Here is a 27,348-nt window from a genome sequence, read left to right as displayed (position 1 = left end):
ATAATTACTCCATAACTATACCATGTTTTCGCGAATTTAGTGAAGGTTGTGATATAACCTTATTCATTTATAAATTTCACAATTATTTCGATGGTTTAATTGGACTAGATTTGCTGGAAAAACTGGAATCTAGCATTGACTTAAAAAAATAAGGTCCTAGTTACACGGAGCTCTACAAACCCCCTGCAAATGTATGATTCACGGAACTGTAATCTTTATGAGGAAATAATACCGGCCAATACATCTAAAATAATTCGAGTTCCAATTAACTTTCATGACGGTGACGCATTTGTGACTGAAAAGACTATATCTAACTGCACTATTCATGACTGTCTTACTACTGTAAAGGACAACCGAGGTTTTATTGAAATTACCAACCCGACTATACATGATGTAGTATTTTCGATGGACCGACCAGTTAGTGCGGAGCTATTTAATACCCAGTGCACGCGCACTCAACAACATACCGATCGTACATCCGAAGTACTTTCACGATTACGTACAGACCATCTGAATCCTGAAGAACGAGCCAATCTAGAGTCACTCTGTTCTCGATACGCTGACGTGTTCTATCTTGATGGCGAGCCATTAACTTTCACCAATAAGATAAAGCATAGTATTCGTACTTCAGATGAATTACCTGTTGGTAACAGTTTTGAATACCATCGCACTTTTTTGACGATACTAATTATTTAGGAGTCTCGGAGGACCTTCATTGGAACACCTCCAAGTGAGTTTTGCTCCGGAAAATGTGATCACTTCCTCACTATTCAAGTCACGATTCACAACGGACCCATCGTCCTCAAAATCATTTTCACGAGTAAAACTTGTAGACGCCATCACTATAAATCTGAAAATGATCGCGAGAAATCAGTGTTGATTATGTATGTAAAGCCAAGTTTCAAAAAATGCAAATAAAATAACGCACTTTCACGTGAAAATAAAAAAGAAACGGATTTATAAAGTAAACTTTGCACTGTAAAACTAATTACCGCTAGTCTAGCATAAACCACATTCAAAATGGCCGATTAAGTTTATAAAATTAATAGGGATGTGAAAAATAATCGATTTTTTTTAAAGTGAAAATCGATTTTTGTATTCGATTTTAATATTAAAAATAATTGAAAATTCGGCGACCAAATATTCATATACTAACTTTAACCTAACCAATCTAAATAATATTTGTTTTTGTGGACAGCTCCGATCTAAATAGTAATTGTTTATTCAAGCCTCGGCTTCTCGGCGTGCTGGTCGCCTTCGGCGACCAAATATTCATATACTAACTCTAACCTAACCAATCTAAATAATATTTGTTTTTGTGGACAGCTCCGGTCTAAATAGTAATTGTTTATTCAAGCCTCGGCTTCTCGGCGTCCTGGTCGCCTTCGGCGACCAAATATTCATATACTAACTCTAACCTAACCAATCTAAATAATATTTGTTTTTGTGGACAGCTCCGATCTAAATAGTAATTGTTTATTCAAACCTCGGCTTCTCGGCGTCCTGGTCGCCTTCGGCGACCAAATATTCATATACTAACTCTAACCTAACCAATCTAAATAATATTTTTTTTTGTGGACAGCTCCGATCTAAATAGTAATTGTTTATTCAAACCTCGGCTTCTCGGCGTCCTGGTCGCCTTCGGCGACCAAATATTCATATACTAACTCTAACCTAACCAATCTAAATAATATTTGTTTTTGTGGACAGCTCCGGTCTAAATAGTAATTGTTTATTCAAGCCTCGGCTTCTCGGCGTCCTGGTCGCCTTCGGCGACCAAATATTCATATACTAACTCTAACCTAACCAATCTAAATAATATTTGTTTTTGTGGACAGCTCCGATCTAAATAGTAATTGTTTATTCAAGCCTCGGCTTCTCGGCGTCCTGGTCGCCTTCGGCGACCAAATATTCATATACTAACTCTAACCTAACCAATCTAAATAATATTTGTTTTTGTGGACAGCTCCGATCTAAATAGTAATTGTTTATTCAAGCCTCGGCTTCTCGGCGTCCTGGTCGCCTTCGGCGACCAAATATTCATATACTAACTCTAACCTAACCAATCTAAATAATATTTGTTTTTGTGGACAGCTCCGGTCTAAATAGTAATTGTTTATTCAAGCCTCGGCTTCTCGGCGTCCTGGTCGCCTTCGGCGACCAAATATTCATATACTAACTCTAACCTAACCAATCTAAATAATATTTGTTTTTGTGGACAGCTCCGATCTAAATAGTAATTGTTTATTCAAGCCTCGGCTTCTCGGCGTCCTGGTCGCCTTCGGCGACCAAATATTCATATACTAACTCTAACCTAACCAATCTAAATAATATTTGTTTTTGTGGACAGCTCCGGCGCTACGGGAAATGCAGCCCCTCCACCCTTGCGTACCAAAGCACAGGCATTTTATTCAAGCCTCCGCAACCTCGGCTTTTTGGTCGCCTTCGGCGACCAGCCTCAGCCGCTACAGCTTTCATAATGCCTGTGCTTTGTTACAGCGGGTGGGGGCTGCTCTTCCTCCGCGCCTCCGATTATTTATATACACTCTAGGGGTAAGACAGACAAGACCACGTGGATAGTGGGGTGCTCTGATTCGGTTTTGGGTACTTTTTGGATATTAAAGTAAACACTTTATTCTAGTAAAAATTAAATAATATAGAAAGTTGCAAACAATGAAATACAAGTACTAATTAGAAAATACAGACGAGTAGGTATCGATCATTTCAAAAAATTTCGGAACCCTATAATCTATCAACACGAAATTAGGTTAATTTCAATGTTGATTATTCTATAACTTTAAATTTCAAAAATGAGGAAATAATCGATAAATAAATAAAACGATTATTAACAATCGATAAATTAAAAACACGATTTTTTTAAGTGAACGTCACATCACTTATAACCAATAGAAAAGTAGAAAATGGCGGATTGTTTACAAATTTTAATACATTACACAAAACTTTAAATTTTTTATAAAAATATTAAGACGCGTTTCCGGAGCAAAACTCACTTGGAGGTGTTCCAATGAAGGTCCCCCGGACACTCCTAGATAATTAGTATCGTCAAAAACGTGAGGTGGTATTTAACACCCAACCCTACCTGTTTATACCAAAAGCTACAGATACCCCTTCGTTCACAGACAGGAAGTTCAAGATCAAATCTCGAAAATGCTCGATCAGGGAATTATCCGTCCTTCGCAGTCAGCATGGAGTTCTCCCATATGGGTTGTCCCCAAGAAGGCTGATGCTTCTGGCAAAGTCAAATGGCGAATTGTTATCGATTTTAGGAAAGTTAATGAAAAGACTATTGATGATAAATATCCTATTCCTAATATAAATGATGTATTAGATAAATTAGGTAACTGTCATTATTTCACCACTTTAGATTTGGCCAGTGGATTTTACCAAGTCGAAATGGACCCTCAGGATATCCATAAGACAGCTTTTAATGTAGAACATGGGCACTTTGAATTTTTAAGAATGCCCATGGGTTTAAAGAATAGCCCTTCAACTTTTCAGAGGGTAATGGATAATGTTCTTAGAGATCTTCAAAATGTAGTGTGTTTAGTATACCTTGATGATATAATTGTTTTTAGTGTTTCATTGCAGGAACATATGGTAAATTTAGAAAAAATATTTAAAAGGTTAAGAGAATCGAATTTTAAGATACAAATGGATAAGTCCGAATTTTTAAAACTAGAAACTTCATATTTAGGGCATATAATAAGTAAAGACGGTATTAAGCCTAATTCTGATAAGATAAAAGCTATTCAAAAATTTCCTTTGCCTAAAACCGCCACTGAAATAAAACGTTTCCTTGGTTTAGTAGGTTATTATCGAAAATTTATTCCTGATTTCGCTCGTATAACGAAACCAATGACGCAGTGTTTGAAAAAAGGTTCTAAAATAACTTTTAATGATTCTAATTATGTTAATTGCTTTGAGAAATGTAAATTATTATTAATTAATGATCCTATCTTGCAGTATCCAGATTTTAATAAAGATTTTATTCTTACAACCGATGCATCTAATTTTGCTATTGGCGCCGTACTTTCTCAAGGAACTATAGGTAGTGATAAACCTATAGCATATGCATCGAGAACACTTAACTCGAGTGAAATTAATTATAGTACTATTGAAAAGGAACTTTTAGCAATAGTGTGGGCTACTAAATATTTTAGACCATATCTATTTGGTAGAAAATTTAAGATCGTGACAGATCATAGGCCACTTCAGTGGGTAATGAATCTTAAAGAACCAGGTTCAAGGTTGACGCGTTGGAGGCTAAAACTAAGCGAATATAACTTTACCACCGAATATAAGCAAGGAAAAATGAATACCAATGCCGATGCTTTATCTCGCGTCGAAATCAATAATGAGGACGTGAGTTCCATCGCTGTAAATACATCAGAAAAACCTCCATCTCAGTCTGGTTCTGCCACTGAAACAATTCATACCAGTGATGAGAATCCGATTTTAGAAGTACCTATATCTGACGACCCGCTTAATAGATTTAGTCGACAAATTTGTTTCATTTTAGTAGGTGACATAAAAAAACGACCGACAGTGACAAAACCTTTCGAAACTCATACCAGAACGACTGTACAACTCTCTGAATCTAACTTGACCAATGACGTTATTAACGCAATTAAAGAATATGTTAACCCCAAGGTTAAAACCGGAATTATTATTCATCCCCCTCTTGCAATGTATAAGATTATCCCGATTATACAAGACAATTTTAAAAGTTCGACTATGAATCTTGTTTTAACAAAGACTGAATTAGAAAACGTTAAAGAATATCTACGACAGCAGGAAATTATAAAAAAATATCACGAGGGTAAAACAAACCACCGCGGTATCACTGAATGTTATCTCTCTTTATCTTCAAGATACTACTGGCCTAAAATGAAAGAAAGCATCGCGAAATATATAAATGAATGCAGTATTTGCGGCCAAGCCAAATATGACCGAAATCCGATTAAACAGAGATTTTCAATTGTACCTCCACCTTCAAGGCCTTTCCAAATAGTTCATCTTGATCTTTTTACAGCGCAAAACGAAAAATATCTTACAATAGTAGATGCCTTTTCAAAGTATTCGCAAGCATATCACTTAAGAGATAGTACTGCTTTGAGTGTCGTACAAGCGTTCCTTGTATTCTGTACTCATCATGGCGTCCCTTTGACTATTGTCACCGATGGAGGCCCCGAATTCACAAATCAGATCTTCGCGGAATTTTCTCGAATTCATAAAATTCAACATCATAAAATATTGGCTCATTCTCCAAATGATAATGGTATTGTAGAGAGATTTCATTCCACTATCCTCGAACATCTTAGAATACTAAAGCTCGAGAAGCGAAGTGAACCAGCAATTAATCTAATGCCCTATGCGATTTTAGCTTATAATAGTTCAATTCATAGTTTCACTAAGTGTAGACCTTTAGACTTGATAACTGGACATTTTGACCCACGTGACCCAATAGATATCGACATATCAGAGCATTTACTCCAGCAATATTCACAGGATCACAAGAAACGTATGAACCAAGTATATGACTTAATAAATGAGACTTCTTTACATGACCGAACCCAATTAACTGAAAATAGGAATAAAGACCGTGAGCCTGAAAAAGAATATTGTCCTGACGAGCAAGTGTTTATTCGTAATCCTTTAGCATCCCGACAAAAATTAGCTCCTCGTTTTACCCAGGACACTGTCCTTGCTGACCTTCCTATCCATATTTATACAAAGAAAAAACGAAATCCTATTGCAAAGTCACGCCTTAAGCGAAGTCCTAAAGATCCCACCTTGTTACAGGATTCCAATTTTGTTGACCATCCTTCTACATAAGACTCAAGGACAAGATGTGACAATTGAATCATTGGACAATGGACCCGGACTACTTCCATTCAAATTAGGACCCGCTAAGATTATTTCTCACTATCATTCTTTTTTGAATTACATAAATTTAGATAATATACAATCTCAGATAGAATTAGTTGAAATTCAAATTGGCAATTTGAGTACGCAGTTAAATAATAAGACGTTATCTATGTTTAATCCTCATGTAGAACATTTAAAAGGTAAACTTATGAAAATACATGACCAGCTTCGTACTTTTCAATTTCATCGCAGTAAAAGGGGACTCATTAACGGCCTTGGATCTATAATTAAATCTATATCTGGTAATTTAGATTATACTGATGCAATTAAATATGAAAATGCTATTAATTTGTTACAAGAAAACGATGCAACATTAGAGTCTGAAATTAATACCCGAATAAGTTTAAATAAAGAGTGGATTACGCAAAGTTCCAAAGTTATAGAAGACATTATATTGAATCAAGAATCAATTGATAAATATGTAAAATTAATTTTAGATAAAAATAATCAGTTAGAAGCTGATTTAATTGAGTATGCTCATCTAGCTCAGCATCTCTTTATTCTATCGGATAATATAGAAGATTTATCTGAGGAATTATTTAGCTTAGGAAATACATTATCGTTTATACGTGCATCGAGCACTCCTTATTCGTTAATCGATTTAGAAGAGGTTAAGCATATATTAGATAAGTTAAGGGTTTTATATTCAAAAGATGAAATCCTTGATATAGATTTTAGGAATTTTTATGAAATAATTAAGTTAGGATATTTTTATTTAGACAGGCAAATAGTAATTGTAATAAAAGTCCCAATTATTGTATCCTACACCTATGACCTTTATAAATTAGCCGTTGTCCCAAATAAGAACCATAAAGTCCTTATTCCCACCTCTCCATATTTGGCAATTTCTGGAAAAAACTCTAGGTACATAGAGACAGAATGTCCGAAGTTAAATTCATGGTTTCTCTGCAACTCAAAACCAGATTATAAGAAAGATAAATACGATTGTATCCAGCAGCTGATCACCCAACAGGAGCTCAACCAGTCCTGTCCCTTAACTTCAGTCGTCCTACAAAATGAAGCATTAGAACAACTTGATGATAAGCATTATACAATGAGCTTTCCAACTTTAACGAAAGTTAAATTATTCTGTGGACAAGAACAATATAGGACACTACAAGGCAGCTATGTAGCAGTCATTCCACTTAACTGTTACCTCAAGGCACCAGGATTTACCATTACTAATATGAATAATCGTATAAAAGGTCACATTGTCAAGATATTGGAAATACCGCAATATATCGAATCCAAGAATATTGAACAGCCAACATTAAACCTGGCCTCTACAGACCTCAACAGCTTTCATAGTCTTAACACGAAGATGTCTATGCAGCCTCCAGTACATCTTAATCAAGACAAGGATATAAGTCTATATCATACTACTATACCTTTATATGTAGCATTGATAGTAATGATTATTTTAATTGGCATCGTGACATATAGACGAATGGGAATTAAACCTGAAACAAAAGGACATCCTGAAAAAGAACAAGTTCCTGAAAACCCCAGTCAAGTAAAAGTGAATCCCGGACATATTTCATCAGCAACTCTCTCACACAAAGTTCTCGAATAGTTGCTGATTTTAGGAGGGAGGTGTTACGTAGCCCTATACCATAGTATCTACATTTCGCAATATATAAAGAATAACACGTCCCTAACGTTACATGGTGTCAGCGGAATTCGTATGTCGCAACTTACACGAGTTACACGAGCCTCACGTTGCATAGTGTCAGCAATTGGTGCCTCTTCGAGCCTCGTTATTTCTATATTTTAAGTGCATTCAATTTCCTTACTTCGGGTTGTTTAGCCGTATTTTAATTATAGTTTAAATTGTAATTTTATTTTTAATAAATTAGTTTAAAACATTTGGTTTTTTTTGAAACCTTCGGCTGTGGCCTTCGTAATTTGTTTATTGTTTATTGTTTATTGTTTATTGTTTATTGTTTATTGTTTATTGTTTATTGTTTATTGTTTATTGTTTATTGTTTATTGTTTATTGTTTATTGTTTATTATTTATTATTTATTATTTATTATTTATTATTTATTATTTATTATTTATTATTTATTATTTATTATTTATTATTTATTATTTATTATTTATTATTTATTATTTATTATTTATTATTTATTATTTATTATTTATTATTTATTATTTATTATTTATTATTTATTATTTATTACTTATTATTCATTACTTATTATTCATTACTTATAATTCAAAACTTATTATTAATTACTTATTACTCATTACTTATTACTCATTACTTATTATGCATTACTTATTATTCATTACTTTTAATTCAAAACTTATTATTAATTACTTATTACTCATTACTTAGTATTCATTACTTATTATTTTTTACTTATGGTCTAAGATCCCGCTATACAACGACCTTCACCGAGATGCTTATTTAATGAAACGTATTTTATATTTAATTTAATATGTCAATAAATATAATCCATATGGGTTGTCTAGCAAATTTCAGTCCAGAGTATGTTTAATTAATAATTTAAAAAAAATATTTTTTGAAACATTTCACCGGTATGATTATTAGATAAATTCTATACCAATCGAAAGTATGAAGCCCATAGAATATGCAAACTTTATGCTGCCCATTCTTTTCCGGTCACAACTATCGGGTTGCCAGGTATAAACAGGTAAATCTGTACTAGCATTTGCAACGGTCTGTTTATTGAATGAAATTTAAATGAAATTAAAGATTATTTTATTCTGAACACGGTGGTATAGGGTTGGCTGCGAAAAATCAGTCCAGAATTGCGGTTGTCGAATTTTAAAAAGTAAAATATTGCTCCAAGTGAATGTGTGCGACTTAGAGGTCCCAACCGACCATCCCATGCGATAGAAGAGGACACAGCATAGCAGCTGTTTAAAGTCCACCCACTTAAAGAAAGAGAGTGCGCATGCTATTGGAAAAGAAAAGGATAGCGATGGACTCGTATATACTATGCATCATTTTGGAGTAGTTTATTATTTAAATAGAGAAATAGTTATTTAATTTTTTTTTATCAATTAATTATTTATTTGTATATTTTTTATGTGACACTAAAGTATATTTACATCTTTAGTAAAAAAGAAGGTTATAGTGATTCATATATAATACTAGCCTGATTAAAAATATTGATTGAAAAAAATTAAAAAAATTACTACATGCAAATTATAAATCTATAAATATATGTGAAACTTGAGCCTGAGAACTGCGGATGGTTCTTAGATGAATATTTAAAACCAGTAGGATTCATTGGGGATCATACACCTTTAAAGATAGAAGACATTGTCGAAAAAAGTGAAACAGAGAGTGATGACGAAGAAGATTCAGAAGTTGAAGATCGTAGTTTTATGTCCGATGACTCGGATTCTGAATAATTAAAAAAAAAATTGTATTTTTAATTTTTTACAATAAATAGAAGTAATTTTTTAATTGTTGTTTTTTTATTTTATCTTCTTATAATAAAAATAAAATTTGCAAGATTACCCTGATTAAAAAAATTCACTTTTATGGGTTTTGAATTTTTTCCAATAGTTTCAATTGATTTCAATTTCTCTGTTTACATTTATACATTTATAATTTGCATGTAGTCAATTTTTGAATTTTTTTCAATCAATATTTTTAATCAGGCTAGTATTATATATGAATCACTATAACCTTCTTTTTTACTAAAGATGTATATGTTAACGTAAAATTGTAAATACCGTTAGATTGTAATCTATCTCGCGAGATTATAAACTGTCGAAAGATTGTGAACCTCAGCGTACTGCTTACAATTTAACGTATTATTATTCGGTAGATTGTAATCTATCGAAGTGAAGCCGTCAAATTGTGAAACGGTACGCACCTCGAGCGCTGATTGGTCGGCTTTATAGTAGACCGTTATATGTCCATAGAGTTCCGCGCGCGGGGGGTTCCGCGAGGAACCCCGAGAGGGGTTCCGCGCGCGTCGTCAACCTGTCAACATCGTATTACGCAGCTCCTGTGTTTTTTATTTTAATTATATGGTTGTATACGCGCGATTGTAGTGAAAAGTGTATGTGATTTGGAGAAAACTTTTAACTTGTGCTAGAACTATTGGAAACATAGCTATTGTTGTGTAACACTCTAAAAATTAGTAATTTAAAAGTGCTATAAAAGACCTACCCTCAAAAAACAAAGAAAAAAATAAAATAAATATATTGACATTAAAGAGTCCCATCATGTCTCAATGTTTTAAGTGTCTTGCTAAAATGGACGAGAAAAATGTCAAAGTAACTTGCAAAGGGTGTTGCCGACTCATTTGTAACAAATGCAACGGTCTTTCTGCGACCGAACTGCGTGTCTTTGGACTTCAGACGCACAAACTATCGTATCTTTGTAATGACTGTGAGACCGGTTTAAGACAAGTTCCAGAGTTGCGTAGATTGGTTACTGAGCTCCAACAAGAGGTCGAGGTTCTGAAGACCACTCAACCGTTCATTGTCAACTTGGATACTGTTATAAATGAAATAGAGGAGAGAAAGAAGCGCAGTTGCAATGTTATTGTGTTTGGTATACCGGAATTAAAATCATCTTCTTCAGAGGAAAGAAAGGATTACGACAAAGCTAAGATAGCTGACGCCTTCAATCCAATACCAATCCCTGACCCCAAGATAGTGCATGTGTTTCGCTTAGGTAAACCGGCAGTCGTTAACCCCTCACAGCCACGTCCGATAAAAGTCGTCTTCGAGAATAAACGCGCCGCTACCGATATTTTAAAAAACAAGAGTAAAATTGGTAAACCCGTTAGAGTTTATTCAGATATGACCCCGTACCAAAGAGATCAGCTAAAAGGTCTGCGCGACGAACTTGCCCTAAGGATCGAAAAGGGTGAAAAAGATCTCACTATAAAATATGTAAACAACATACCAAAAATTACAACAATTACAAAAAACTAGCTTTACCTCATATAACCGAACTTATAAACGCAAGAAACAACAATAAAGGAAACTCCAAAAAACTGATGACGTCCAAAGAGAAAATAACTTACCAAATAACCAACAATTACACAGATATTATTTTTACAAAAAAATCTCTGAAATTTTTCTATGCCAACTCTCGCAGTATTGTCAAACCTGGAAAATTCGATGAGCTTAGATGTATTATCGCTTCTTTACAAGTAACCATACATATCATTATACTAACGGAAACTTGGATTAAGAGTGAAGATGAGGCAAAAATGCTCCAGATACCCTCCTATACCCATTACTTTAATTATAGAGAAAATAAAAGGGGCGGTGGAGTGTCAATATTTGTGTACAACAATCTCAAACATCACCTTGTTGAAGAAAAATGCGTCGATGATACTCATTATCTCTGGGTATACGTGAAAAAATTCTCTCTAAATATCGGTGCCATTTATAAGCCTAATAAAATAAAAATGGATAACTTTCTCGAGATATATTCACAACAATTACACAAATTGAAACGAACAATAGTCTTTGGCGATTACAACCTGGACTTACTCAACCCGGACTCAGCGACACGCAAATATAAGAACACCTTAAAAGAGAACAACTACAAAATCCTGAACAAAATAAGCCCAAAACACTGTACCCGCGAAACAACCTCAACCAGGACAATGTTAGACCATGTATCTTGTAATTTAAGTGAAAATAATTTTCATTTTATCACTACGGAATCTTCAATGTCTGACCACAAACAAATACTTTTAGAGATAAAGCAATACCAACCACCAACTATCATAAAACAGCAATACAACGCAGTTGACTTCAGCAAACTTTATCGATGCCTGGATGAATATCCTAAAAATCATGAAGACGTAGAGTATAATGAATTGGCAGGGAAACTGAAATCCTGTTTAAATAAGTGCAGAATCACAAAATTTAAAACATTGAATCCTCCGCGGCAAGACTGGATTAAAAAAGAACTATTAGAAGAGATAAATAGCAAGAACATATCGATACCTCCTAAGTATACTGAGTCATCTAACAAATTTAGGTATTTTGTTTTTTTTATACAAAAGTACATAATAAACCATGATCTTAATGTTAGTGTTATTTTTTTTTTAAAAAGACCTATAATTACCGAGATAATTTCACGTATACTAAATCAATTTCAACATCAGTTAAAATCGTACATTGTATACTGATCCAAATAACATTGTATCAGTATTCGCGGGGCGTGAGGAGGGACGCATTGATACAAGTATATTATGGCTCAGTATACGATAAATGACGGCGAGGGCGCGATTTTTTTTTAATTTTCTCAATAATAAGGTGAATAATACTAATGATACAATTAGCAATATCTCAGAAATCGGTGATATAATGCAAAACAGGGATGAATATGGTAAGTTACATTGATATACTTTATTTATGTTACATATAGTGTGATTTTGCCATTTTTGTTTGATAATTGTTACACGTTGCTTAGTACGCCGTATACTGATACAACTATATTTACACCTGTTTACAACGAACAAACTTTATAAAGAAGACACTTGATTTATCTGGCTATAATAATGTACTAATTCAATTTTTGATATATTTGTTTTAATTGTGGTATAATATATTTTTTTATGTGTTATAAATTTTATAACTTGATATTGGCACGTTAAATATAAAAATATGAATTCTTGTGTTTTTAATTGTTGTTTGTTTTAGAGTCTCCATTGCCACCGGATGCAAATTTTATGGAAGAGGAGTTATCAATACTTGATGATATTGATTAGAATGATAGCAAGGAAGTATCGCAGAATATCCCTTCTAATGCTTACATATTATTCCTAGATTATATTCTTTGCTCTTCGCCTTGGGTATTGAATGTTGATAACTGAACTCAAAAAGGAAATCGATCGCCATCAGTCATAGAGAACACTTCAGGTAATACGCCCATCCAGAATAGCATTATAGAAAATTATTGTGATATTACTCCAGTACCATCGCCGTATAATTCTTTTGACTCATCTCCTGTTAATTTCTGACATTAAAGACATCACATACTCATCGTCCAATAACGCCAAAAGCGCATTTCCATTGCGAAAAAAGATAAAGAAAGGCTAAGAGTTTTCATAAAAAATGTAAGGATAAGGAGAGGAAATATAAACTTAATAGAGGATTGGAATATGTCAGTAGAAACGGAAGAGTACATGCTACGAGAATTATGAAAACTTCTTGCCCCTCAACTTGTCGGAAAAATGCAGTGAGAAATTAACAGAATGTTTTGGATTATTGGACCACCGAAGACAATGGGTTTTTTGGCAAGATATGTTGTAAAAGCTGGAAAAAAAGAGAAAAAATATTGTCGATAAAAAAAAGCAGTGAAGGAGATAATATTATTAAGACCACAAAAATATCGGTTTGCAAAACTATGTTCTTGAGAACCCTTTCTATTAGTTTTGATTTTGCTTATACAGATTTAGAAAAGTCCGATAAAGGTAATGGATTTATTAAATCAGATCAGCGTGGTCTTTGGATGAACATAATATAATCCATCCGATAACGTTCACAGTGTTATAGATCACGTTGAAGCATTTTCTCCTGTAGAGTCACATTACACTCGCCAAAAATCAAGTAAAAATTATCTGGAAGGCTTTTTATCCTTCCCAAAACTGTTCATGAATCGAATGGTTTATGGACTACCGTGAGACAATATCTATACATAGGTTTTATAAACCCAAAAAAGATATTTGTTAACAATGTCACGCTTATGAAAATAACAAGCAAGTTCTGCAGGCAGATAAAGAAAAGCATGAAGAGCATTTAAAAAACAAAATAATGAAATCCTTACATCAGCATTCAGCATCTGATCTTCAAAAGTGTCTTAATGTATGTACCTCACGGAAGCGTGAGTACTTTTTATTATAAACGGAAACATTATTTGTATAATTTCACGATATTAATTCTGGTAAAGGTTGCTTTTGATGGTATCAACAGACAGCAAAGAGAGGTGCAATTGAAATTTCCAGCTATCATTTTAAGTTTATAGAAGATACGGGTGGTGAAGGTGTCAATGATTACCTGTTTTAGTCAGACAACTGTGGAGGCCAAAATAGAAATAGGATTTATTTCTTAATGTAAATGTTAGGTAGTTTAAAGTGTAGTATAGCTATTAGCCATCGCTTTCTAATAGTGGGTCATTCACAAAGTGAAGGCGACAGTATGCACGCTTTAATTGAAAGACAGACAAAGATAAAAAGATTTATATGCCTGATCAATGATATACAGCTTTTAGATACATACACAGTTATTGAAGTGTCTCAGGATTTAATAAAGGACTTCAAATCAAAGTCAAAACTTTTAAACAACTGGACAACTACTAATGATGGATCTATCTATCTATCTAAATAACTCTAATGGAGCAGAAGATAGTGATTCAGACTGATTTTTGATTCGTTCAACCTTTAATATTTTTATTTATTTTGTTTAACCTTATAGCAATTTTTTGAGCGTTAGAATTTCCTAGATTTTTAGATATTTATATTATTCATATCTATTATTTTTATTAATATTGTTTAACGTAAGTTGCCATTTTTAGTTTCTATTATTTTTATTGATGTTTGTTACTTTTCAAGAAACTTTAATGGTACTTAGTATAAACGAAAAATACATCGTGATTCTTTAAATGTGTTGTTTTGTTAATGAGACTACTTCTTCCTAACCTTTATTAATTTCGTGAGGTATTCGAAATACCTAAAATGAGTAATTAAAAAGCCTCGATTAATTATATTAGTCCAGTATACGTTGAGGTTTTAACTACTAACATAGGTAAGTACTTTCCTAGTATAATGAGTCAAGTGATGTAATTTAAACATTTTATTATTAAGTGGGACAAAAAAAAACGAAAATAACCAAAAGTAGTATGATATTAATAAAATGATTATCATATTTCGTAATATTCTCGAGTAAGCCATGGATTTTCATGTACAACGTACATGAATATAACTGGTAGTTAAACCATTTTACTATTGAGTCCCGCCCGTGTATAATGAGTCATGTACATAAAATATCATTTAAAAACAAAATTCAGCAAAATCATGTTATACCAAAGGAAGAGCTTTCAATCTTTATTAAAAAAACATTTAATTTATTCCGAATTAGTTTGATTTCATTAAAATATAAACAATTTGCCTTAAAATGGCTCTCCTGTAAAATTACTAAAATGTCAGTTGACTCAGTATACTTAGGAGGTATCGATATTATGGCAAAAATATAAAACAAATGCGATGGACACGAAATTAAAAGCAGAGTACGAACATATTAAAGCAAGAGTATCACACAATATAAGAAAAGCGAAAAGTGAATATTATCTGAAGAGGTTTGAAGAAAATTCTAGTAAACCACGAAAAATGTGGAGACTTATAAATGACTTAGCTAAAAACAAAGTGCATGACAGACCTGGACCAGACAAACTTGAAACGGCAGCTGGTACTATTACGGACAAAAAAGAAATATGTGAAAGTTTTAACTCATATTTTTCGACCATTGGCTCAACCCTAGCAAATATGATTTCTAAAAAATCAAAAGTACCTCAAATTTTAGAAGAGTGTAGTTTAACTGATAGAACAGAATTGCGATTTCTGAAACCAGTAACCACGAAAGAAGTTATTACCATAATTAAAAATTTGGACTGTAACACTGCATCTGGCATTGATGGTATTAGTACAAAATCAATTAAATGCGTAAAAGACATTATTGCCACGGAACTAACAGTCTGCATTAACTATCATTTGGCACGAGGTATTTTTCCCAACGAGTTAAAGGTTGCAAAAGTTGTACCAATTCATAAAGCCGGAAGTAAGCTTGACCCGTGCAATTATCGCCCTATATCAGTTCTCCCAGTGCTTTCTAAGGTCTTTGAGAAGATTCTTTATAACCAATTAGAGTCATTCCTTAATTCAAAAGGTTTCTTTTACCGAAAACAATATGGCTTTAGAGCTCAATCAAATACTCTCGCTGCCACAATTGACCTCGTAACCAAAATTAAAAATAAAATTGATCAAAAACAAGTTGCCTTAGGTATATTTATCGATCTAAAAAAAGCCTTTGACACCATTAGTCATGAAAAATTATTACAAAAACTAAAACTTACCGGTGTTACAGGCAAAGCACTTGAAATTTTTAAATCATATATGGAGAACCGAAAACAAATAGTAAAAATAGGTGAATATGAAAGCAATTCCTGTATCCTGAATTTTGGCGTTCCCCAGGGATCAATATTAGGCCCCCTCATGTTCCTCATTTATATTAACAGTATCAGTGATTTGGGTCTCAAAGGTGACATCTCCCTTTATGCAGACGACACAAGTCTCTTTTACTTTGGAAACTCGATCGAAGCTCTAATAGTCGACGCTCAAAATGATCTTAATCTGTTAAATGAGTGGTTTCAATCAAATCTTTTAACTATTAATATTACAAAAACAAATTATGTTATTTTTGCAGCAAAAAATAAAAAAATAAATAATAATTTCGAACTTAAAATAGACGGAAAAATACTTGAACGAAAACCTAAAGAAAAATATCTCGGACTTATTTTGGATAGTAACCTAACTTGGAAGCCACATCTAGAAAAAATTAAACTTAAACTAACTCCACTCACAGGGGCACTGCGAAACATAACAAATTGTCTCCCACAAAAAGTGCGGTATCTGATCTATAATTCTCTGGTTAAGCCTCATGTCGACTACCTCATTGAGGTCTGGGGTACTGCAGCAAAGAGTAATTTGGATCCTATCCAGAGAACTCTGAATAGATTGATTAAAAACTTATTTAACTATAAACTTCGGACGCCTACTGAAAGGATATACGAGGAAACAAAATTAATGAATATTAAACAAACGTACACATACTACACTTGTATTCTAGTACGCAAAATATTAAATAGGGAAATTAATTCTAATATAAAATTTTTAACCAAACAACAAACACGAAATATTAACTTAAGACGTGCTAGTTACTTGGTGACCCGCCCTCCTAGAACTAACTATGGCAAAAGAAGTTTGGAGTATGAGGGTGGTACAATTTATAATAAGTTACCATCAGTTATAAAAGCAGAACAAAATTATGCCCGATTTAAAAAGCTTCTAAAAACTTACACATTAATTAAATACAAATAAGTGATTAAAATATAATATGTATATATATATATTGACAGGAATGCGATAACACTTGAAATGTTTAATGTCTAAAGAACTTTAAACTAACACTCCTCACGGTGTTAAAGAATTGTATTTGATATTGACCAAAATCTGCCTAAAAGTGATTTTAGTCTGTAAAAATGTTTTATAAACCTTGTACATGCCCTAAATATATAAATATAGGAATAAACTAAAAATAAAGTAGTGTTATGAAAAAAATTAAAATAATCAATGTAAACTTGTTATATCAGACTATGCCATCAATGCCACATCTAGTAAAAACTCAAATTCGTACATCCGTGTTTTGCTTGGTTGACTGATCAAGTTTATTATGTCTACCCACATTTTTGGTGCTGTTCTGTTTTGTTATTTTATATATGTACCTACATCTGTGCGCTCTAATTTCTAATTTTTAATCTTAGTTTTAAATATGTGTTTCTCAGTAAGTGAATTTTGTATGCAATTCTTATGAGAAATAAAGTTATTCTTAAACCAAAAAAAAAAAAAAAGAGTTAGGAATGAAACAAGGGTATCGGTCAAATATAATTAATGAACTTCAAAAATTAGTATTTATTACTTAGTAGGTAATCAATAATTCTGACATCACATGATAAAAAAAAATATATCAAAATAAAAAAAATCAGAAACGTAACAATATTTTCTCTTCAAACACAAATTAAAATTGAAAAATTAGTTCAATCTTCTTTCATTTCATTTCCAACACTAACTTAGTTATCATTCAAACTTCTTTGGTCAATCACAGATTAATTTTACTTCCCAATAATTTCATATAACTAATTCTAAAGCTGTGAGTTACTTACAACACGACATCAATTTACATTCATCAAAACAATCAATTTACATTCGACAACAAACAAACAAATATGGTGGCGCGGGGCATATTCTGTTCTATTAATCAGCGCGCGAGGTGCGTACCGTTTCACAATTTGACGGCTTCACTTCGATAGATTACAATCTACCGAATAATAATACGTTAAATTGTAAGCAGTACGCTGAGGTTCACAATCTTTCGACAGTTTATAATCTCGCGAGATAGATTACAATCTAACGGTATTTACAATTTTACGTTAACATATACATCTTTAGTAAAAAAGAAGGTTATAGTGATTCATATATAATACTAGCCTGATTAAAAATATTGATTGAAAAAAATTCAAAAATTGACTACATGCAAATTATAAATGTATAAATGTAAACAGAGAAATTGAAATCAATTGAAACTATTGGAAAAAATTCAAAACCCATAAAAGTGAATTTTTTTAATCAGGGTAATCTTGCAAATTTTATTTTTATTATAAGAAGATAAAATAAAAAAACAACAATTAAAAAATTACTTCTATTTATTGTAAAAAATTAAAAATACAATTTTTTTTTTAATTATTCAGAATCCGAGTCATCGGACATAAAACTACGATCTTCAACTTCTGAATCTTCTTCGTCATCACTCTCTGTTTCACTTTTTTCGACAATGTCTTCTATCTTTAAAGGTGTATGATCCCCAATGAATCCTACTGGTTTTAAATATTCATCTAAGAACCATCCGCAGCCCTGCGATTCTGTAACTCACTTCACACACCCTCAGCGCTGATTTTTGCTGTCAAATCGTTCGTTTCGGTGTCATGTTACAATTTGGTATTCTGTTAAACAATAACCGCGACAAAAGCGCCGCTCAAATGAGATTGTTCACATTTGGAACTAAAATTTGGCACTGCTACACTTACGCTCCAAAATTGTTATATATATAAACATTAAGCTTTGTGAAATTGAACTTTGTTATTGTTACAGAAGGCCCGTTTCCACTTTTAAAGTTTAAACCTCTATTTCAAGAAATAAATGATGTAATCCATTAAAAAATACTTAATATAATATCTATAGATGGCGAAGAAAATGTAGGCACGAAACGACCAATTGGTTTCTCGGCGTTGGTTATTATCGCTTTTTTCCAATACTCAAGAAATTATATGGTATTGACGAAACCTAGAACATATGCTGCTGAGATGAACGAAGAGTCTAGTAAATACTAAATAGATGATCTAAGGTAAACATTTTGATTACTTTAGCATTAAAAATATAATTATTATCCTAGAACCAATTTTTCGATGCAGTCTTGATCATGTCTTGTCTCCAGCAGAGATAAGTCGAACAAAAAACGATAAATAAGATAGGTAAATATTGTAATATATTTGTATTTTTCTACTATACTAAAATTATAAATCTAATAATTTCAGAGATCCCCAAATGTTCAAAATTCCTGATAGAAAAATACATTCTGCCTTTGAAGAAGAAGAATATTACATGTGTATCATACAACAAGGCCCCTGGATATAAAAAGACACAATAGTGCAGACATTTTCAAATTATTGAATTTCGACTATCCTTCAATTTATAATAAATGATAACACACACAATACAATACAATTTCGGTTCCTATATTTTTATAAAATATATTGATATAACATTAAGGTTTTGGATAAAAACATTATTCTGCTTTACACAAGTATGAAATACCATCATTACATACATGATGGTTTAAGTACTTATTAAGCTTTTTTAAATTTATCGTTCATAACTATTACTTTTTACAAACTAATTAGAAAATATATTAAAATAAATATATTTGTCTACAAAATAAAGTAGATGTTATTGATTAGCTCTATGTGAGGCTGTGTTTTAATTAGTTTTTATTATACTTAAGTTTGTTTTACTGAAAGTTATTTTGTAGTGTGTTAAAAGTTTACTATAATCATTAAATTAAATGTTTAAGTTATTATATTGTTCTTTTATTCACCTATAAAGTAACATGGCTTATATATTTTTCATTTCGGCTTAGCTATGTATTTAACTCGGTTACTACGTTTTCTATAGGCAGTCACTAAATAAGTGGTAGATTTAATTAATCATTTTATTAATATAATATTATTAGATACAAAAAAAAATATTATGAAGTACACAATTATCTTAAACACGGTAATACAATTTTTCATATAAAAATCATAGTTGTCCAAACTGCATTCAAAATAGATTAGTGGTCTCGGTTTAATATCTCTTCTTAACATTTCAATAATTGGTCATTTTCTTCCTCATTCTTGACAACTACCACTGATGGCTGTAATACAATGATTATCTGTTAAAATTGTAAATAGGGAAATGTGGTAGGTCACTGTACTGACACAATAATATTGCATAGCAATTTAATTATTGTAAAGTTAAGGTAAATAATAAAAAAACTTGCATAAAACACACAAAAACTTATATATGGGATATCTTTGTATTTCTAAGTAAAGTATCTTAAAAACATGTTTGATAATACATATTATAACTAAGCCAAATATTATTAAAAGTTTTATGGTAACAAGGCTTAGTAATTTCGCACAGTATTTGATTCAGTACTATGAATAAAAAAAATCTTGAGCAAACCTATATTTAGACTCAAAAATCCAAATCCAAGTATGTACTTTAAAAACAATTATTTATTAATGAAACAAATCCAAATATGTTTAGTGTTAAAGTGTAGTCAGCAGCAATAACTATCTTTTGATTGCTTCATTAAATAAGTTATGGCAATGTTGTTTCCAACATTTAAAATTAACGTTGATCACTTGAAATGGTATGAATTTGAGCAATTGAAAGCTTATATATTTGATCCAACATACCTAAAATGATTATTTATACTTGTATTCTGAAATCTGAACAATTAAATTAAATTCAACTTGATCAGTTAAAATTAATACTTCTTATATTTCATGAATGGAATTTGAAGTTAGGAAACCTAAAAATATTTTTTATTTGACATTTTTAACCAACAATTTCATTATTCTTTACAATGTCGCTTCGATTTAACCTATTACATTTGACTTCAAATTTGCCATCAAACAAACAAACTTTGTTAACTGTTTTACTAGACACTACTTATTCCTATTTATTTACTATGATAGTTATTATATTTCTAAATTAGTTTTAATAGAATTCAGTTTTTATGAGTGTTAGTAAAAACATAGGTAATATTGTTGTTGTGTGTTTGACCTCTGAATCACTTAAAAAGGTTGCAATAGTAGTTTCATGGCATCTAAAAAGTACCAACACTTGCACTTACACAAATCGTCGCTTAGCTAACAATACCGCACAAGTCATATTTTAGGCATGTGACGTTTTTTACACCAATCGATAGATTACTTTCCCGCGCGTCTAATGAGCTCTCGCTAGAGGTAATATCGTCCAATAAGAGCCCGTTATTCAAAAACTAGTAACACAACACAACTCATTGGCTGCGCTAACACCGCGCAAGTCATCATAACGCCATAGTAATTTGGCCGTGCCACGTCGAACCTCATAAGATCGTTTGTCGTTTTTAAAAAAGCGGATTTTTTGTAACGGACTGGTCCCACTGATGTAGTTTAAAGGTAAGGTAACTTAAATAAAACATAGTATTAATATTTTATCTATTAAAATACTTCATACGATTGCAATTAAAAACATGAATACTTAAGCGGTGTTGGAATGAACAGTTTCGTTGAGTTAGGCGGTTTTCTCTTTACTTGGTTTCGATGTCTGAATGACTTACGCTGTACTTCTGTTTTGGGTTTCTGACCGCTGCGGTATTCATCGATATAATTAGCGATTTTACACTGTTTTTTTAATGATTACTATATCGTAATTATATTAGTAAACATTTATTTTACTTCAGGACACGAAAATGGACAAATTAAGCGATCATGATACCACGCCTGATGACTTTTCAAGAGTTGACTCTCAATGTAAAGTTATTACTTTACGTGACTTACAAAAGAGACGTCAAGTATTACTTGCCCAGAAGATGGTTATATTAAAAAAAAAACAAGTCGGGCAAGAGGTGAATATTGAAAAAGGCTTTTTATCGAGTGTTCCTGAAGCTACAAATTCAACGTCTATAATTAATTCCCATATTTTGCCTCGTGTTTATACAGCTCCTGAACCCACTAGTTCTGATCAAGAAATAGCTCAGTGTGATACTTTCGCTATCAGTAACTCCCAGAAAGAATCATTAGATTTAATCTTTACCAATTTTGAAATGGTTGGAAGTTGTATAGAAAACATTGAAAATCAAGATATTAATAATTTACCGTATATGAATATGATAAATAACCAGTCAATTGTGAACGATAGTAATTGTGATTTGATGAATATTTCTACTAGTGAACTAATAAACATTTCTTCAAATAATTTGATACTGACAGAAAATAATTCCAGAGCTAGTCCATTATTTTTACCTTCTCAGCCTGAAACTCCTATGGATGTATCTCTTAACGAAATGAATAAGGAATTAAACAAAACTTTAAGCCTAACCCCAGACGTTGATACTTGCAATGATCCTGAATATCATGGAGATCTAGCAACAAACAAGAAAAGGAAGAGCACAGTTAATAAAGATACGAGGAAATGGAAAAGAATTGTTAATCGAGATTTAAGAATGAAGGGACAGGAATACCTAGGATATAGACGAGAAAAAAAAGAAAACAATAAAAAAAGCAAAATACACCATGATGTCTTTAAGCCAGCTAGAACCATAAAACCGGCGTGTGATTCAACATTTTGCAGGAAATCAAAACTAAGAAATTGTTATAATATAGAAGAAGACAAAAGGAAATACTTATTTGAAATTTTTTGGAAAACTATGTCTTGGGAGCAACGAAGGCTTTTTATATGCTCTCATGTGACAGCTTATGATAAAAAACAAGTTAAAAATCCTGATTCCAACAGATCCAAAAGTCTTGCGTACTTTCTCACGATTGACAACGAACGTCACCAAGTGTGTAAAAAAATGTTATTAAATACATTGGGTATTAAAGAATGGTTTGTCCGCTACTGGTTAAAAACGACAGATTGTGCTATGCCACCGCCTTCTGAGATTTCTCGGAATGTAGATTGCTCCAAAAAGAACTCTGATGGTCACGAGCGTCTACAGCGATTTTTAGATAGCCTGCCGAAGATGCCATCGCACTACTGTCGAGCAAATTCATCCAGACAATACCTAGAACCAGTATTTCAAACCATGGCACAATTATACAAAGAATATGTCAGTAAATGCGAATTAGATTCCTTAAAATGTCTTAGTCGTAGGGTTTTTGACAATGTATTCTTAAAACAGAATCTTAGTTTGTTTCATCCCAAAAAAGATCAATGCGATGTATGCTGTGGACATAAAGTTGGAAATATAAACGATACTGAAATTGCAATACATCGCGATAGGAAAGACAAAGCTAGAAAAGAAAAAGACACTGACAAAGAATTGGCAAAAGAAGGAAAAACGTGTCATGTATTTACGCAAGATGTTCAATCAGTAAAATTAGCTCCCTACCTTCAGGCTAGTGCCATATACTACAAGACAAAATTATCTGTTCACAACTTTACCATGTACAATTTGTCAACACGTGAAGCTTGCTGCTACTGGTTCGATGAATCAAATGGCTCACTTGAAGCTTCCGTATTCGCATCGTGCATTGTGGATCAACTACAGATAATTTTAAAAAGAAAATTACTACCGGTAATATTGTATTCTGATGGCTGCTGTGCACAAAATCGAAATTCCATCTTAAGCAATGCTCTTCTGCGTTTATCCATCGATAAAAAAGTTATAATAACTCAAAAATTCTTAGAAAAAGGTCACACGCAGATGGAATGCGACTCTGTGCACAGTGCCATCGAATGTAGATTAAAGGGAAAAGAAATTTACCTTCCTTCCCAGTATGCGAATATAACAAAGACCGCTAGAGATAACCCAATGCCATATGAGTCTCGATTATTAGAGTTCTCCTTTTTTACCAATTTCAGTAAGGATTTAATTTACAAAACCATTCGTCCTGGCAGAAAATTCGGAGATCCCACTGTTACCGATTTAAGGGTATTAAAATATAAACCAGATGGAACTATTTGGTATAGCTTAAACTTTGACGAACCTTTGCAGCCGTTGCCTCAGCGTCCAATGAAAATTACCAATATAAAACCTTTAGAAGAGCTACCGAAATTATTTTCTGAAAGACTGCCAATTTCCCAAAGAAAATATAAGGATCTCCAAGATTTAAAGGCAGTGATACCTTCGAACTGCCACTCATATTATGATGAGTTACCTTATAAAAATTAAATATTTTTTCATTATTAAATCCATAAACATTTTTAATTATTTTTAGAAGTAGGTTAAGTATTCGAACTGTTTTTATAGTCTTGAATTGTTTGTGTTAAACGTACCATTTTTATTAAAGTTTTTGAGAGTTTAGAATTATTAGAAGTTATGGAAAAAATTATATAAATTACAAAGCAAACCACCTCTGGTTTCCATTGTAACTTAGATAATTTTATTGATCTCAGTAGGTTAGTAGTTGATCTCGTCAAACAGTAGTCCTAAAAGTCAGTGAGTTCCTATTATAATATATTATAATATTAGCGAACCCGGCAAGGGTTGTCCTGTTGGAATAAGAAAATAAAACGGCAAATAAATGTGAATTTTTTGATAAAAAGCTAATTTAGCAATCCTTTTTTATTTTATTGAAGTTAATAATTAGTTTTATAAAACTGTTTTTGAAAAATGTTCTTATTGCGATAGTTTTTCATAGAAATATTTTTGTTAGAAGCTTAAAAATAAAAGGTAAAAACACTGCGTAAGTCTTTATTTTGTTAGAGTAAAACTGCTCAAGTCTTGAAAATGACCTAATAAGACGATATTTCTTTTATTTGTTTTTATAGTTATCATGCTTAACTAAATACAATATATTAAAATTTTTATCATGCATGTATTGTACAAAATGTTAAAGTAATACAGTTTTTTGTCTCTCCTGAAAACTACGCAAATCTGACTTGTGCGGTATTGTTAGCTAAGCGACGAAATGAATAAATATATAAACACTAATTTTTCTTCTTTATAGATAGGTACCCTTTTATTTTATAATTACTCAACAAAATATTATATGAAAACATTGGTATTAACCTTGGTTACCTTTAGTAACATTTTGAAAATTTAAAACACCTATCCATCCTGTTTACTTTGAATCCGTAGCCCATTTGCTGAGAGAATCACTTTTAGCGTGACATCATCTTTTATCTTTTTGTTAAGATAATATTCTTAAATTTTTTACAATATATCCAGATGTTAGGTATCCCTTGTTTCGTGCTGAAACATAATTAATATTTTTAAGTTTCTGTCGCTCATATACACCACGGCTGGTCAGTTGTCGGGTAAATACGAAATATAAACTCTTAATTGGAAGTTATAAACAAAATACGTAATTTTGTTTTATTAAAAATATTTTGCTTATGTATGATGAAAATTTTGACAATTAACTCTTTTTATAAAATAATAGTTATTCCGTGAGTCCATTACGCAGTAACAGCGCTCCCTTCGTCACTGACGTAATTTTTGGAATCTCATGGTATTCTGTTAAGAAATTTTACATTACGTCTTGATAAGTGGAGGGAGGTAACCTAGTGAGTTGTTGTCTATTAATATCGTGACAATTGACTCATTTTATTTTATAAAAAGAGTTAATTGTCAAAATTTTCATCATACATAAGCAAAATATTTTTAATAAAACAAAATTACGTATTTTGTTTATAACTTCCAATTAAGAGTTTATATTTCGTATTTACCCGACAACTGACCAGCCGTGGTGTATATGAGCGACAGAAACTTAAAAATATTAATTATGTTTCAGCACGAAACAAGGGATACCTAACATCTGGATATATTGTAAAAAATTTAAGAATATTATCTTAACAAAAAGATAAAAGATGATGTCACGCTAAAAGTGATTCTCTCAGCAAATGGGCTACGGATTCAAAGTAAACAGGATGGATAGGTGTTTTAAATTTTCAAAATGTTACTAAAGGTAACCAAGGTTAATACCAATGTTTTCAGATAATATTTTGTTGAGTAATTATAAAATAAAAGGGTACCTATCTATAAAGAAGAAAAATTAGTGTTTATATATTTATTCATTTGTGTAAGTGCAAGTGTTGGTACTTTTTAGATGCCATGAAACTACTATTGCAACCTTTTTAAGTGATTCAGAGGTCAAACACACAACAACAATATTACCTATGTTTTTACTAAAACTCATAAAAACTGAATTCTATTAAAACTATTTTAGAAATATAATAACTATCATAGTAAATAAATAGGAATAAGTAGTGACTAGTAAAACAGTTAACAAAGTTTGTTTGTTTGATGGCAAATTTGAAGTCAAATGTAATAGGTTAAATCGAAGCGACATTGTAAAGAATAATGAAATTGTTGGTTAAAAATGTCAAATAAAAAATATTTTTAGGTTTCCTAACTTCAAATTCCATTCATGAAATATAAGAAGTATTAATTTTAACTGATCAAGTTGAATTTAATTTAATTGTTCAGATTTCAGAATACAAGTATAAATAATCATTTTAGGTATGTTGGATCAAATATATAAGCTTTCAATTGCTCAAATTCATACCATTTCAAGTGATCAACGTTAATTTTAAATGTTGGAAACAACATTGCCATAACTTATTTAATGAAGCAATCAAAAGATAGTTATTGCTGCTGACTACACTTTAACACTAAACATATTTGGATTTGTTTCATTAATAAATAATTGTTTTTAAAGTACATACTTGGATTTGGATTTTTGAGTCTAAATATAGGTTTGCTCAAGATTTTTTTTATTCATAGTACTGAATCAAATACTGTGCGAAATTACTAAGCCTTGTTACCATAAAACTTTTAATAATATTTGGCTTAGTTATAATATGTATTATCAAACATGTTTTTAAGATACTTTACTTAGAAATACAAAGATATCCCATATATAAGTTTTTGTGTGTTTTATGCAAGTTTTTTTATTATTTACCTTAACTTTACAATAATTAAATTGCTATGCAATATTATTGTGTCAGTACAGTGACCTACCACATTTCCCTATTTACAATTTTAACAGATAATCATTGTATTACAGCCATCAGTGGTAGTTGTCAAGAATGAGGAAGAAAATGACCAATTATTGAAATGTTAAGAAGAGATATTAAACCGAGACCACTAATCTATTTTGAATGCAGTTTGGACAACTATGATTTTTATATGAAAAATTGTATTACCGTGTTTAAGATAATTGTGTACTTCATAATATTTTTTTTTGTATCTAATAATATTATATTAATAAAATGATTAATTAAATCTACCACTTATTTAGTGACTGCCTATAGAAAACGTAGTAACCGAGTTAAATACATAGCTAAGCCGAAATGAAAAA

At 31.7% G+C, this 27,348-nt stretch overlaps 1 protein-coding gene and 3 long non-coding RNA genes across 6 annotated transcripts; 2 read left to right on the top strand and 2 right to left on the bottom strand.

Moving 5' to 3' along the window:
- Positions 1–643: 643 nt before the first annotated feature.
- LOC125053983 lies at positions 644–1,147 on the bottom strand. The gene is made up of 2 exons (XR_007117645.1): positions 929–1,147; positions 644–850 (listed from the first exon to the last, which is right to left on the bottom strand). It is a non-coding gene; the product is annotated as an uncharacterized LOC125053983 (long non-coding RNA).
- A 19,027-nt stretch (positions 1,148–20,174) lies between these two features.
- On the bottom strand, positions 20,175–25,204 carry LOC125053924. 2 transcript variants are annotated; one of them, XR_007117640.1, is made up of 2 exons: positions 25,065–25,204; positions 20,175–20,204 (listed from the first exon to the last, which is right to left on the bottom strand). It is a non-coding gene; the product is annotated as an uncharacterized LOC125053924 (long non-coding RNA). The 2 variants fall into 2 exon arrangements; XR_007117639.1 differs by having other exon boundaries at positions 25,056–25,194.
- On the top strand, positions 21,202–24,847 carry LOC125053922. Of its 2 annotated transcripts, XM_047655546.1 has the most exons (3): positions 21,202–21,498; positions 21,783–22,879; positions 23,869–24,847. In XM_047655546.1, exons 2-3 carry the CDS (start codon positions 21,792–21,794, stop codon positions 23,906–23,908), a joined length of 1,128 nt encoding a protein of 375 aa, XP_047511502.1. In that variant the 5' UTR covers positions 21,202–21,498; positions 21,783–21,791; the 3' UTR covers positions 23,909–24,847. The 2 variants fall into 2 exon arrangements, with proteins under 2 accessions (XP_047511502.1, XP_047511501.1); XM_047655545.1 differs by having other exon boundaries at positions 21,783–24,847.
- Positions 25,205–25,823: 619 nt separating the features above from the next.
- LOC125053923 lies at positions 25,824–27,084 on the top strand. Its single transcript, XR_007117638.1, has 2 exons — positions 25,824–25,962; positions 27,055–27,084. It is a non-coding gene; the product is annotated as an uncharacterized LOC125053923 (long non-coding RNA).
- The last annotated feature ends 264 nt before the right edge of the window (positions 27,085–27,348 follow it).

The sequence above is a fragment of the Pieris napi genome, chromosome 11, assembly GCF_905475465.1.
Source record: "Pieris napi chromosome 11, ilPieNapi1.2, whole genome shotgun sequence".
NCBI classification, from domain to species: domain Eukaryota; kingdom Metazoa; phylum Arthropoda; class Insecta; order Lepidoptera; family Pieridae; genus Pieris; species Pieris napi.
Note: the sequence above shows the minus strand (reverse complement) of the source record. Positions and strands in the feature narration are given on the sequence as shown.

What these genes read in the sequence shown, in the direction of transcription:
- LOC125053922 (XM_047655545.1), top strand. Translation starts at nt 21,792, where the DNA reads ATGGACAAATTAAGCGATCATGATACCACGCCTGATGACTTTTCAAGA.